General features: G+C 42.5%; 2 protein-coding genes across 5 annotated transcripts in view; both read right to left on the reverse strand.

The window, feature by feature from the left end:
- Window positions 1-784, reverse strand: part of TTC39A (tetratricopeptide repeat domain 39A) — a 61,347-nt gene extending 60,563 nt beyond the window's left edge. Inside the window, exon 1 of one of the 2 annotated variants that reach the window (XM_053577356.1) lies at window positions 675-784. In XM_053577356.1, the coding sequence (XP_053433331.1) occupies window positions 675-727 (53 nt within the window). In that variant the 5' untranslated portion in view covers window positions 728-784. Of the gene's footprint in view, window positions 1-570; window positions 601-674 lie in introns of those variants that run through there. The other variant, XM_053577359.1, reaches the window with a different exon arrangement.
- Window positions 785-9,531: 8,747 nt separating this feature from the next.
- Window positions 9,532-15,038, reverse strand: part of EPS15 (epidermal growth factor receptor pathway substrate 15) — a 164,614-nt gene continuing 159,107 nt past the window's right edge. For 2 of the 3 annotated variants that reach the window (XM_053577352.1, XM_053577353.1), the window contains one exon: window positions 9,532-12,297. In XM_053577352.1, the coding sequence (XP_053433327.1) occupies window positions 12,151-12,297 (147 nt within the window). In that variant the 3' untranslated portion in view covers window positions 9,532-12,150. The remainder of the gene's footprint in view (window positions 12,298-15,038) is intronic. The other variant, XM_053577354.1, reaches the window with a different exon arrangement.

The raw sequence follows: 15,038 nt of genomic DNA on the forward strand, positions 1-15,038 counted from the left end.
ACAGGTGGATGAACTTTAAACATGTAATAATATGAAGGACTTGCAGGGAGGGCCAAGGCTCAGAAGTGAGGCCAGCGCTGTCCCCTCTCCCGGAGGTGGGGACAGCTGGGGCAGTGACACACAAAAGGAGGCAATGGCCGGTCCCTGAAGGGTTGAACTTGGAGGAGCTGGAGCTGTGGTGCACATAATTCCACCCTGGGCTGGGACCAGGACATGGGACACACACACACACACACTGCTGCCTTCCCATGTTCACAGTCCCTCAGGGGGACAGTGTGCCTGCTCTTATCTGTCCAGACACACAGGGTGCCCACCATGTGGCTCACGCACAGCTGGGGAGAGCCAGGCGAGCAGTGGAGTGATGAGGGGAGACGCCTCACCAGTCCCGCCGTAGGTGGCACTGACAGCGGGCTCGGGGACCACATCCTCTCGTGCCCAGGCCCAGCGCTGACGCGGGCAATTACACTCAAGCGGGGGAGGGGGGTGCATGGGGATGTGAGAGGCGCTGCGCTGCCCGTCCCCGGCCCCCTTGGCCACCACCCCTGCGCCCAGCAGCTTGCACCCTGCTACCTCCAGCCGCGCCCTCGGTTGTCCCTCCTGTCGCCTTTGGAGTACCCCAGCAGACCCTCGGTCCTATCCGCGCCTCCTGCCGAGTTTCTGCCTCCGCCCGGTACCTGCAGTCGCTTTTCCGCGAAGCTGTCCCCTTCCAGGCAGTCAGAAAGGCCATGGGCGCGGGCCGGACTGGGACGGGGGCGCGGGCGGCCCCTCGCGGCGGCTCAGGCGGCTCAGGCGGCAGCACCTGGCCTGGGCGGGCAGGGCAGGACCCGCTGCTGCTCCCCGCCCTGCTGGGCGTCTCCCTGCCCAGCAAGGGCGTTGGTGTCCCTGGAGCCGGCCTGGGGTTCCAGGGCAAGCACACTCCCGCTCAGAGAAAGGATCTAGAGCCCGTCTAGACCTTCCTTGGAGTCAAAGAGAAACTGAGGCCCGGAGAGGACCAGGGATTTGCCCAAGATCCTGCAGTGGTCAGTGGGAGGCTTGTCCACTCCATCGACCGCCTGGCCTCAGACAGGTGGGCAGCAGGGTCTCCGTAGGAGAAAGGAAGAACTTAGCCACCAACCTCTGCCTACATGAGGAACCATGGGGACTGGGTCCAGGGCAGGGAGCTGACCGGGCAGCAAGGAGGTGAGGGCTGCAGGCAAGGCACTGAGTCCGGACGCATGACCTGACTCCTGACTCCCAGAAATCCTGACTCCTGACTCCCAGAACCCTGTGGGAAGTCAGGGACAAAGGAGAATGAGCTAAGCCAGACTCCAGCGCAAACTTTCTTTGAAGATCTTTATTTTATCTTAGGTCATGTGCATTTTACGTTTTTGTTTTTAAAATTTTCTTTCTTTCTTTTTCTTTTTCTTTTTTTTTTTAGATAGAGTCTCGCTTTGTCCTTAGTAGAGTGCCTGTGGCATCATAGCTCACAGCAACCTCAAACTCTTGGGCTCAAGTGATCCTCTTGGCTCAGCCTCCCAAATAGCTGGGACTACAGGTGTCTGCCACAACACCTCTAGAGACAAGGTCTCGCCCTTGCCCAGGCTGGTTTCATGAGCTCAAGTGACCCATCCATCTCAGCCTCCCAGAGTGCTAGGATTATGAGCATGAGCCACAGAACATGGCCCTCGTTTTAAATTAATACCAACAAGTAGAATCAGCTCTGGAGGAAGGTGATCCCCCTGGCCAGGCCGTCCAGCAGGCCTCTGTGGGAGGCCCAGAGAAGGGAGGACCAAGAGGACTACTCCAGCCCCAGCGTGAAGTAGGATTCAAGGGCCCCAGGAGACTTTTCCCAGGAGAGAGGGTGGGGCTTGGACACAGAGCAGGAGCCAGGTGGCTAAGGAAGTGATCATTTTTGTTTGCTTTTGGCCTGGGTTGGTATCCCAGGTACTTGTGCAATACAAGTCTTTGTCTAATAAATGGTGACTGATTCTAATGAGTCAGGTGGTGCCACGGATTTTACACAGACTCTCATTTAACTTCATCTTATTGAATACTCACTTGTCCCCATTTTCCAATTGATGAGACTGAGGTTCAGAGGGATTAAATATCTATCTTTCCTGAGACCAAGCTGTGGAGCCAGGTCTGAAATCCAGGCCTGCCTGCCCCATCTGGTATTTTCCTACCTTGCCTGTGGGCCCTGGGTGGGCTGAGAATGAGAGGGAAGCCCCTGGAAAGGGTTCCCAGAGGGCAGAAGCCCCAGGGACTATCTGGGAAGTCTCTCATATTTCCCTGGTAGACAGCAAAGACTTGACCTTTCTCCCTTTCTCTGAACACTCATGTTATGGTCTTGGCAGATCAACAAGGACCCAAGAATGCTGCCTATCTGATCACAAAGGTAGCGCTTCCAGATCTGGAAATTCCAGTTATAGAGCACTCAGGGGCCCAAACCCCTCAGTCCAGCCTCGTCCAACTTGGCAGCATTGGGCACTGCAGATAGCCAGCTTTCTCCTGGGCTCACAGGCAAGAATTCTACAGGGCATCGGACCTGACCCTCTTATAAGTCCAGTCTACTGATGAAGGATTAAAGACCCACTGAGCCTCTGAGCCCACAGCCAACAGCACTTCCTCCAGGAAGCCCTCCAGTATTTCTCCATGGGGGGGTCTCTCCCTCTTCAGAGGTTGTATATTTATCTGTCACTCTCACAGTACTTAGCACTAAGTATTTTTAATGCTCGTGTTAGTTATCCACAACCATATTTACTAGTCTCACTCTTCAGGTTTCTGTAACTATATTTTTATCCAGAATCAGAGGGAAGTGAAGTTTCCATATAAATGAATTTTCAAGATAACTGAAGTTTATCCCCTTTAGAGTGTCTCATATCTGTCTTCCACAGAACTTACACGACTGCTACACATAGCCGGCACTCAGTGTTGAATAAATAAAGAAGAACTAGTATCTATCAAGTTTCTACTGAGTGGAGGGCACTACGCTGAGGGCCTTTACAAACACTGCCTCTCATCTGGACAACTCTGTTTTAAGAATATTTGCGTTAGAAGTTTAGGAACGTTCCTAAGATCAAATCAGGAGCTGGGATTCTATCCCAGGGTTCTTAAATTTCAGAGCTCGTTTCCTACTCTCCATCATCATCTGCTTAGAACTATTTAGGTATTATTCTTTTTTTTTGAGACAGAGCCTCAAGCTATCCCCTGGGTAAAGTGCTGTGGCATCATAGTTCACAGCAACCTCCAACTCCTGGGCTTAAGCGATTCTCTTACCTCAGCCTCCCAAGTAGCTGGGACTACAGGCCACCACCACACACACCAGCTATTTTTTTATCGTAGTTTTCATTGTTGTTTGGCAGGCCCGGGCTGGATTTGAACCTGCCAGCTCTGGTGTATGTGGCTGGCGCCTTAGCTGCTTGAGATATAGGTGATGAGCCTTAGGTATTATTCTAAACTCTTCATATGTACAAATCCTCAGAACAATTCTATCACGTATGTCCTTCTGCCATCTCAATTTTATAGTTAAGAAAATAAGGCAGAGAGGGATTAATTTGTTCAAGATCATACAAGTGGTAGAGCTGGGACTCGACATCAGCAGGCATCCAAGAGCCTGTATCTTCACTCCAGCCCCGGAGAGCCTGCCACACAAGGTCTTAGAACACACAAAGGATTTATGAACCACTTTCTGGAGGTTATCTTATTCTGGATCTCATATAACAATCCTAAGGTAGAGTAGGTTCTATTCTTCCCTCCCTCCCTCACTCTGGAGCCACACTGTCTTGGTTAGACTCTGGGCCCCACCACTTGCTAACTGCATGACTCTGAGCAAGTTATTTCACTTTTTGTGTCTCAGTTTTTATCACCAGTAAAAGGAGGACAATAAAAGGACCTATGATAAGGGTTGTTGTAAGGATTAAATGAGTTAATGAAAACAAAACCGAATAGGCACAGTGGCTCATGCCTGTAATCCTAGCACTTTGGGAGGCTGAGGCGGGTAGATTGCTTGAGCTCAGGAGTTCGAGACCAGCCTGAGCAAGAGTGAGACCCTGTGGTGGACGCATGTAATCGCAGCTACTCGGGAGACTGAGGCAAGAGAATGACTTGAGCCCAAGAGTTTGAAGTTGCTGTGAGCTGTGACACCACGGCACTTTACCAAGGCAAAAAAATGAGATTCTGTCTCAAAAAACCCCCCAAAAAACAACAAACAGAATAGTGCTGACACATTGTGTTATGTGCACCTCCAATCTTGATTTTATCCAGAATCAGAGGGAAATGAAATGTTCCATATAAATGAACTTTCAAGATAATTGACATCTATCCCCTTTAATCATAGATTCACATTACCTAAACTATCTTATCACCTTTTCTGTCTTTATAGCTTCGTCTTTAATCCTTGCAAAAACCCTGTGAGGAACCGTTATGCCCACTGAGAACCAGAGAGGTCAGGAGATTAACCGTGGGTGGGCATCAGGTGGCTCACACCTGTAATCCTAACACTCTAGGAGGCCAAGGAGGAAGGACTGCTTGAGCTCACCAGCCCAATCAAGAGCGAAACCCCATATCTACTAAAAATAGAGAAACCTAGCTGCGTGTACCTATAATCCCAGCTACTCCAGAGCTGAGGGGAGAGGTTGGTGTGAGCTATGGTATCACAGCACTCTACCCTGGGCGACGGAGCGAGACTGTCTTAAAAAAAAGAGAGAGAGAGAGAGAAAGAAAGATTTACCCAAAGTTACACAGCTAGGAAATGGTGAAGCCAAAATTTAGACTCATGTTTGTACGACTCCATTGTGTGGATTCCTTCTATGAGGCCAGTAACCTTCTCAGGAAACTGCAATGAATTCAGTTTTCTTTCGCTCCTAGATGGGAGCACTCTGCAAGGGAGAGCAGGTGGGGGGCTCTTAACCTGCTTCTGCCTATTTTAGGACTAGAGTTTTGATTCAATTATGTAGAGTCTTTACCCTATCCAGTTCTCTAAATGCCATGATGCCTGGGAGGATCTTTAACTCAGGATGTGAAAAGGCCACATAGAGGCCCACACTCTGGATGAAAATGGTTCAGGGACGTCTGTTCCTGACATGTCTAGTCATCATTAAAAGGCCCACAGGAAGCAGCTCTGTTCAGTCTCTACTGCGTGTCTTACAGAGCCTCAGAGGGGTGCGATGTCTGTTCTGTGATGAATGAGAACTTCTTGCTTATGTTTTAAATGTTGTGAGCACTAAGATTATATACAAATAAAGAGCTTTGTGCCAGGCTCAGAGAAGATCCTTACTAAGTGCTAACTACTTTCCCTACTTCTTTTCCTTCCCACAAAATAACTCAATCCTCTCAAGTGCTGACCCTGGAGGAAACAGAAAGGAGGGGCTAAAACTAAGCCCTTATCCTGGGCAGCTGAACACGTTCTATATACTTTGTGGGTGAGAAAGGAAAAATGAGTGGCATCTTTCTGTAGAAATGTCTCGATACAGGCAGTCCCCAGGTTATGAACAAGACAGGTTCTGTGGACTTGTTCTTGAGTTGAATTTGCATATAGTTGGAACAGGTACATTTTACTTCTTATCTGTAATAGCTTCCATTCATAAGTGAGAGTCGTACATCAGTTGAATGTTTGTAACTCAGGGACTTAACTGCACTAGCCTCCAAGTACAACTTGTATGTAAGTCAAATGCAGGGTCTGCCTGTAATCTTTTTATCATTCACCTGGATAAATAACATAAAGATCCCATTTATTTGAAAAGAGATTTTTTAGAAATTAGTGGCTTTCAAACATTTTGTGACCCAGTAAATATTCAATCACAAATTCTATTTCACGATTTTAAAAATGATGCTCATTAATTATGATAGATCAAAGATATGCAAAGTCATCCCAAAGAGATTAGAGCTGCCCAACCAGCCTAACCAGACTACAACCTGATTAAACATATTAATCTGAAAAACATGTCCATCAAAGGAGCCCAGGGAACCCTGGCTACAGAAATCAAGAGCAGCTGCAGAGGGAGGAGGCATCTATGCACCGCAAGGGACGGAGTTGTGTTTAACTTGGGGACTCCAAGTCCCGTGGCAACTTTTTACTGGAAAGTGACATTCTGATCTCTGTATTAGTCCCTGTGAACTTGTTTCATAATTGTCTCCATTTTACTGATGAATATCAGTTTCTAAACTTGAAGGTCAGGCCTTGGCCCAGGTTGAATTCACTAAAGTAATGACTGCCACTTACAAGAGGCCTCCTGGGAGACTATCTGCTGGTTTTTCCCAGTTGACAGACCCCTAACATCAAATGGTGTGGCCATGTGAGAGCTGTTCTTTAAAAAAAAAAAAAAAAAAAAAAAAATTCAACAGTCACTATGTCTGCTTTTACCAATGCCCTGGCATATCTCTTTTGGGAAGCCTTCCCCAATCCTCTCAGCTAGAGCTCTCCCTCCTGCGGTGCTCTGGCACTCCCACCGTAATCCTCAGCATGTGACGTTGTGAAATTAGATGCATCTCTGCTACTCTGCCACTAATGGCAAGGCCTTCATATGAGTCCTCTCTGTTCTTAGCCCAGCTCACAACAGGTCTTAACAAAGGTCAATAGAATAATGGCTTTTTCACCATGTATTTTCAAAAATCAGACAACAGAGCTTTCTGGCAGTAAGAGGTACATTATAGATCCATGCATGCCAAAAAAAGGTATTTTAATGTAAACTTGTTTCAAGAGAACAGAATAACTGAACATAAATTCTGCAGCCAGATTGCCTGGGTTTGCATCCTAGCTCCGGCACTTTTTAGTTCTGTGATCTTGAGCAAATAATTTAATCCCTTTATATCTCAACCTCTCATCTATAAACAGGGAGTAACAGTACCTAACTTAAAGGATTGTTACAGAGATTATAAACAGTATATATAATGAAGCGCTTCAAATAGTACTGGGCACACAGTGTTACCTAAGTGTTAGCTTGCAATTATGTTAAAAACTGTCTAGTCACGGGTGGTGCCTGTGGTTCAAGGAGTAGGGCGCTGGTCCCACATGCCGGAGGTGGCGGGTTCAAACCTAGCCCTGGCCAAAAACAAACAAAAAAAAAAACTGTCTAGTCACAAGAAAAGATTGGGGATGCTTCACACAAAAATACAGAATACAGAGGTCAAGGGCAGAATGACAAGGTGCAACAGCACTGTGGACTGACTGAGTGGATTTAATAAAACCTGCAGAACAAAGAGACTTAGAAGTTAGAGTCCTCTGGCCCGGTACAGTGGCTCATACCTGTAATAAGACAGAAGGACTGCTGGAGGTCAGGAGTTTGAGACCCAGCCTGAAGAAGAGTGAAAAAATTAGCTGGGTACAGTGGAGCACACCTGTAGTCTCAGCTATTGGAGACGGAGGCAGGAGGATCACTTGAGTCCAGGAGTTTGAGGTTGCAGTGAGCTACGATGATGCCACCACACTCTATTCAGGGTGACAGCGAGACTGTCTCAAAAAAAAAGAAAAGAAAAAGAAAAAAAGAAATCCAAATTCTTGGGTCCAACTCTACACCTACTGAGTCAGAAACTCTGGGGGAGGTCCAGCGAGCCCTCCAGATGATCCTGATGCTTGCTAAATTTTGAGAACCGCTCTTTCGGCTCACCACCTACATCTAATCAAATCCTAAGGCCTGTTAATTCTCCTACATCTTTCCCAACTCAGTCCCCTTCTTTCAGGCCTCAGCCACAATCACAATTTAAGTTACTACCATCTCAACTGCCTGACTGCACAAACTTCTACTTGTTTTCCCTGCCTTATCTCGTCTCCTAAACCAATCCCTCAAATCACCACCCATGAGATCTTTCTTAGAAACATGACTCCTTACTCTTTTGCCCACAAACCTAAACGCTTGCTAGTCACACTGTGGTGCTTCAGACTTCAAAACTTACTTTCTGCCTCCCTTCTATGTATTCTTTCCATAGCCTCGTCAGCACTGATAAATTATTTTTCACTTTTCCTAATCTTGTAGTTTTAATTTTGTATTTCTTTAATAACAAGAAAGGCTGTCCATCTCTTCCATGTATTTATCACTTATGGTAAATGGTAATACTAGCAACTAACAATGATTGAGAACTTTCATGTGTCAGAAACTTCTAAAACTTCGTAAGAATAGGAGAATGAATGAGAAAATGTCACTTAAGTTGCTATATGCAATGCAGTAGGTTTATTCCATTAATCCTCAAGAGCAGAGATGATGTGGATTATTTTATTTGTGGTATTTCTCCTCTGGCTTCTCATCCTTAACAGGAATCAAGAGTAGTGCTTAAAACTCTGGAGCCAGTCTCCCAGGTTCAAATTCCAGCTCTGCCAGGGACTTGCAGTGTGACCGTGGCCCAGTTTGCATATCTCCTCTGTCAAATGAAGTTAATAATAGTACCTATGCTTTTCAGGGTTATTGTTGTGAAGATTAAATGAACTAATACATGTAAAGCACTTAGGATCATGCATGGAGCTTAATAAATGTTATTTGTTATTATTATTGATCATGTCCTATTCCTACCATTGCCTATAAGCACATTCTTCTCCCACACACAATTAAACAAAACATGAAAACTGGAAAGAAGACCATGCTTGGTATCAGAAACATCAGATTTCAACTCCTAGCTCACCACGTACTACTAGCTGGGTGATCTGAAGCACATTATGGTAAATTTTTTTTTCCTATTTTTTTTTTTTTTTTTTTTGTACAGAGTCTCACTTTACTGCCCTCGGTAGAGTGCTGTGGCATCACACGGCTCACAGCAGCCTCCAGCTCTTGGGCTTACGTGATTCTCTTGCCTCAGCCTCCGGGGTAGCTGGGACTACAGGCGCCCGCCACAACGCCCGGCTATTTTTTTGTTGTTGCAGTTTGGCCGGGGCTGGGTTTGAACCCACCACCCTCGGCATATGGGGCCGGTGCCCTACTCACTGAGACACAGGTGCCGCCCTATTGTAAATTTTTTAAGCCTCAGTTTTACCATTTCTAAAATAGGAGAAAACAGTACATACTATGTAAGGCTATTGTCAAGTTTAAATAAGAAACAAGAAAACACACATAAAATGGTTAGTATGATATTTCACACAAAATGTGCATTTAATAGCAATGGCTATTTCATAATAACGTGGCTGAACTTTATTTAAAATATAAATATATATATGCGGAGTCTCAAGCTGTTGCCCTGGGTAGAATGCCTTGGCGTCACAGCTCACAGAAACCTCAAACTCTTGAGCTTAAGCAATTTCTTGCCGCAGCCTCCCAAGTACCTGGGACTACAGGCGCCTGTCACACACCCAGCTATTTTTTTGCTGCAGTTGTCATTGTTGTTTAGCAGGCCCAGGACAGGTTCAAACCCACCAGCCTCGGTGTTATGTGGCTGGCACCCTACTCACTGAGCTATGAGCACCAAGCCAAATAAAAAATATTTAAAAGCTGTTAAAGTAAAATTCCTTAGAACAATCCTGTGAGTTAGGTGTTATGGCAGACATCAGATGAGGAAAATGAGATTAGGGAGGCTAAGCAACTATTTTAAGGTCTTTACATTACATTTTCAAAAATGGCAGAAAAAGAGATTCGGTCCCAGGATTGTATGAATTTATTAGATCACAGTGCCTTCCAAGAGTCCATGTCACAAATCCTCATTCAACAAATATAAAGCCATGTACGTTTCAGGCACTGTCTCTGTACATAGACATTTCCTATCTTTCATGAAAATAGGATATGATAACTAAAAATAATAGTTAACATCTATTATTTATTCTATACAAGGTACTGTCCCAGACACTTTACACATATTAATCTGTGCCGATTGTATACCTATTTCTCCTTGGACACAGCATGGATATAATCAGAGAACTGTGCAAAATTCCACTGCAAATTGGATATATGGATAGTATACTTTATTATTATTATTTAAGGTTTATTGTTCTCATAATTACAGGCTACAATTTAGACATCTGAAACATAAGATAAATTCCATAAAGAGAGCCCCAAAAACCTGAACCAGTATGTAGAAGATGGTTAGACTTTGTAAGTAGTGCCATTTAGCTCTCGGGGAATACCTGCTGTCCTTTTCAAGCACAGGCCCTGGAGCCAGAGTCAACAACATAAAGTATCACAAACAGCTCTAAGACATTCATCCTACACAGGCGAGCATGGAGTGATATATATTTATATGATATATACACACTTTAATATCATATTGGTCCACTGAGTATACATATTTTAACAAAAGATAAGAATCTATGTAATCCAGTTATACATACATAAGATTAGGGTACATTTATTACATCAAAAGTTGGTGTTTATAACTTACATATATTTAATATTTTCTAGAGTGTTTTTTTAATTAAAAAAAAAATATTTTAAAAGCATTTCAAACATATGTTTATTTTCCCAGTGCAAAAGAAGGTTGTTCAAGTCAACTTACCTTTTTTCTAAAGAGTAAGGGGAAGAGAACAAGAAAACACCACCTTTCACAACTCCCAACACTACCTTGTCAACCAACTTATGTAGTAAATATTTAGGTTGCTGGATTAGTTTATCAAAATTAAAGTCTTGCAATTATAGTGCAGCCCTTGCTTCACATGTATAACTTTTATGTTGAAATGTTTCTATTTACAAAGGTAGAAAAAAGCAATGTAAGAAGTGGTTAACTTTGTTTTAAACTGCAGCAATCCAAATTGTGTATGGAAAGAAAAAAAGCACCATTTCAAAATAAAATGAATTGGATATTTTTCAATTTATTTATAGGCTAGGCAGTAAGTTACTCTGATTAACATAAATCAACACCACCTTGACTTGGCGACCCCAGAGAACTTCAATGTTTTTGGGTGCATTTTTCTTTATCTTGGTATTCAACATGTCATCTAAATCAGTAACTCATGTTTAAAAAAAGTAAGATTACAAGTTATAGCCTACTTCACAGTATATTTCAAATTCAGCTTGTCTGTTAGCTCAGTTTTACAATGGTCTTTTAATAATTATTCATGCAATACATGAATAATTTTGAAAATTTGGCAGGTCTCTTTTCTCCCAATTAAAAAATAAGAATTTTTGCTAGCTTGCCAATTTTATAGGTTAAAAATATGAAGAGTAAATAAACAAATTTAAGATGGATAAAAAGCAATATAATACACATTACTTTTTCTACTTATATTCAGTGAAAGATTTTATATTTCAAGTAATTGAGCCTTCATTAAAGAAAACAAAACAACTTCCTGGTCTTCAAAGGACAAAAAGAAAAATAAAAGAAAACAAAGAGAAAGTATCTTCCAGTTCTAGCCTGCTAAAGTTTCTTCTGCAAAGTACAGAAACAAAACTAAAGAGGACAGGGCCACAGCAAAGGCAGAAGAGCTGTTTACCTTATACTGCTGGGTATATTTTAGGTGATACATTTTCTCCATTGCCTAGCATTTACAATGAACATTTTCCTACAAATCTTATTTGTAAGAAATTAATTTTATTAATTAGCAAACATGGAGAGGTATCTGTTGATCTAAAATTCTTTAAATCCAGAGAAATTTTTTAAAAATTATTTCACACATGAAGCTTTAACATTTTTATTTAGGGAAAGATCGAATCTAAAGCTGTAATGGTTCAACCAAAATATTCCTTTTTCAATAGTAAAGCTGAAATGTTTCCTTGTCTCTAAAAAACAAATTAAACAGTATTTTTACTATAAGGGAATATAAAAATGCATTTAAATACTTGCTTTGCAGTAATCATAAAGGAAATAAAATGTTTTTTCCTTTACTCTCCCTCAACATTAAATCAGGGAGAATACTGCAAACTTTAAGAACCCCACTGGCTATCATCAGCATAACTACAGAACAAGGGTAGCATAGGGTGAAACTATTTCTCTATGTTCCAGAAGGCAGAAGCTTGGGTGCTCTAGCTTTTCAAGTTAAAGTAGCATAGGCAGGCAAAAGCTCACACTAATGTATACCGGAAGGGGACCTAGGTGAAGTTGTCTGACTGGGTTACTACTTTTCACAAGAAAGTGACAAATCTGAAATGGTGTTTTTTAAAAAAAAACAAAAAACAAAAAACCAAACTTAAAATATTGTCACATTTACAGGAATCTCAAACCTTTTGTATTCCCATGCTCATCGGTAGTTTTTATACACATTGTAAATAGCTCCAGTATTCAGGAAGAAGACAACGGTACTGTTGACAAAGGACAAAGAATTCTTCATGCTTCTGATATCTCAGATTTGCTGAGTGCAATGGCCAGTTCTAAGTCTTCCTGCTCTTGCTGATTCAGCCGGGCAAGCCTCTGTTCTTCCTCTCTCTCACTCTCCCTCTTGGCCCATTCTATCATATCTTCTTCAGAGGGATACTGCCATTTAAAAGACCAAATGCATGAGCAAGTAAATGAATGGATGAATAAACTAATAAGTAAAACAAATAAAAAGAAGGCAATATTAAAGGTCATTAACTATTTGTTTTACTTGAAGGACCCTAAAAATAGTCTTGTTACTTGATTTTTTTTTCTTGAAAAAACATTTAATTTTAATCAAATTGTGGTTTAATTAAAAAGTAATTCAGTGTAGGGGTGGTGCCTGTGGCTCAGTCAGTAAGGCGCTGGCCCCATATACCGAGGGTGGCGGGTTCAAACCCGACCCCGGCTGAATTGCAACCAAAAAAAAAAAAAAAAAGTAATTCAGTGTATAGATAGACCATCTATGAAACCAAACATTAAAAATATCATTTGGCTGGGTATAGGGTTCATGCCTATAATCCTAGCACTCTGGGAGGCTGATGTGGGTGGACTGATTGAACTTAGGAGTTTGAGACTAGTCTGAGGAACAGTGAGACCTGGTCTCCACCAAAAATGGAACAACTAGCTGGGTATTATGTTGGGCACCTACAGTACCAGCTATTCAAGAGGTCGAGGCAAGAGGAATGCTCAATCCCAAGGGTTTGAGGTTGCTGTTAGCTATGATACTATGGCACTCTACCCAGAGTGAGACTCTGTCTCAAAAAAAAAAAAAGTAAATAAATAAACAAATAAATAAAATTGCATCCTGCCCTAATATTTAAAAAAGAAATTATCATTTAGTGTAGAAATGCTTAAGGTAAATTAGATTTAATAAAAGGAGAGGGTTAGCCTCTCTGATCTAATGAAAAACATCTGCTATTTAAACTTCAGTGAACATCCTAACATGATAAATTATTTTTAACTTAATCCCACTGGCACTTTTCTACCTCATCCTAGCCCGTCAGCTGTTGAAAAACTATGAAGCAAAAAAACAAAGAAAAATGTTGATTTTGCTATGCATAAGAGTGTTGGGTATTCTAAGCAAGTGTGGATCAAATTATATTTTTAAAAAGCATTTTGAAGATTTTGCCAGGCTTTGAAAACTTTTAGACCCAGTCTAAATAAAACCCTAATACTAGTAATTATTAGGTTGGAGAAATATTTTTATCCATCCAAAACAGCAATCTTGGCAGATACTAAATACAAAATTCTATTTGGTTTCAAATCTTATCATATGGAAGAATCCCATAAAAGAATAAAATAATTTGTCAGATCTTTTGAAAATGGTAGTTTTTCCCCCTAGGGAATTAAATGAACCTTGGAAACTTAAAATGCTTTCGTAATGAAAAAGTAAAGATATTTTTATTAAAACCTACTTTATATCATACTATATGGAGATTTGAGTATAAAGTTCTGGAAAGCCTCAGCTATTGTTCAAAATTCATTCCAATCAGGTTGACTTGCTAATACCATATTTAAAATAGTAAATGCCACAAACTGCCAGACGGTTTTTTTTTTTTTGGTAGAGACAGAGTCTCACTGTACCGCCCTCGGGTAGAGTGCCGTGGCATCATACGGCTCACAGCAACCTCTAACTCTTGGGCTTACACGATTCTCTTGCCTCAGCCTCCCGAGCAGCTGGGACTACAGGCGCCCGCCACAACGCCCGGCTATTTTTTTGTTGCGGTTTGGCCAGGGCTGGGTTTGAACCCGCCACCCTCGGCATATGGGGCCAGCGACCTACTCACTGAGCCACAGGTGCTGCCCCCTGCCAGAGGGTAGTTTTACACTAGGAGAATTTTAATCTCGTAAGAAGGCCAATTTTTGATTCTCTGAGGTCAACTAGAATTTTCAAATCAAATTCCATCTTTTGAAAATCAAGTCAGCATAATTCTTTTTTTTTGAGACAGAGCCTCAAGCTGTTGCCCTGGGTAGAGTACTGCTGCATCATAGCTCACAGCAACCTCCAACTCCTGGGCTCAAGCGATTTTCCTGCCTCCGCCTCCCAAGTAGCTGGGACTACAGGCATCTGCCACAACGCCTGGCTATTTTTTGGTTGCAGCCATCATTGTTGTTTGGTAAGCCTGGGCTGGATTTGAACCCGCCAGCTCAGGTGTATGTGACTGGCACCTTAGTTGCTTGAGCCAAAGGCGCCAAGCCCTTTTTTTTTTTTTTTGAGACCAAGTTTCAAGCTGTCGCCCTGGGTAGAGTGCTATGATGTCACAGCCCACTGCAACCTCAAACTCTTGAATTTAAGACATTCTCTCACCTCAGCCTCCCAAGCAGCTGGGACCACAGGCGCCTGCCACAATGCCCGGCTATTTTTTCGGTTGCAGTCATCATTGTTGTTTGGCAGGCCCAGGCTGGATTTGAACCTGCCAACTCCGTTGTATGTGGCTGGCGCCCTAGCTGCTGAGTTACAGGTACCAAACCAAGTCAGCATAATTCTGACACTCTATTTTTACAATATTTGAAATACTGATTCTCATGTTGCTTCTCTGTGTTCTGGAAAGCCACTGGAACCGAGAGTATAGACTCAGAAGCTGGGTAGGTCAGCTGCAGATTCTTACGTACCTCTTTTCTAACTAGAAATAGCTCTGGGGATAAGTGACCCAGTGCCATACTGAGGAGGGAAACATTAGACAGATCGGCCACTTGATTTCCTACTTCTAAAACCATCTCAAGGACATAAGGTAATATATAGGAGAAAACTGCCATGACAGAATAAGCAGTGACAATAAAGGTTTTTTTTGCCTGGGAAAAAGACTCAGAAAATGAAACTTTGTCACCTACTCCAAGAATTTTATTAAAATAACTTG

This window comes from Nycticebus coucang, chromosome 22, assembly GCF_027406575.1.
Source record: "Nycticebus coucang isolate mNycCou1 chromosome 22, mNycCou1.pri, whole genome shotgun sequence".
NCBI classification, from domain to species: Eukaryota; Metazoa; Chordata; class Mammalia; order Primates; family Lorisidae; genus Nycticebus; species Nycticebus coucang.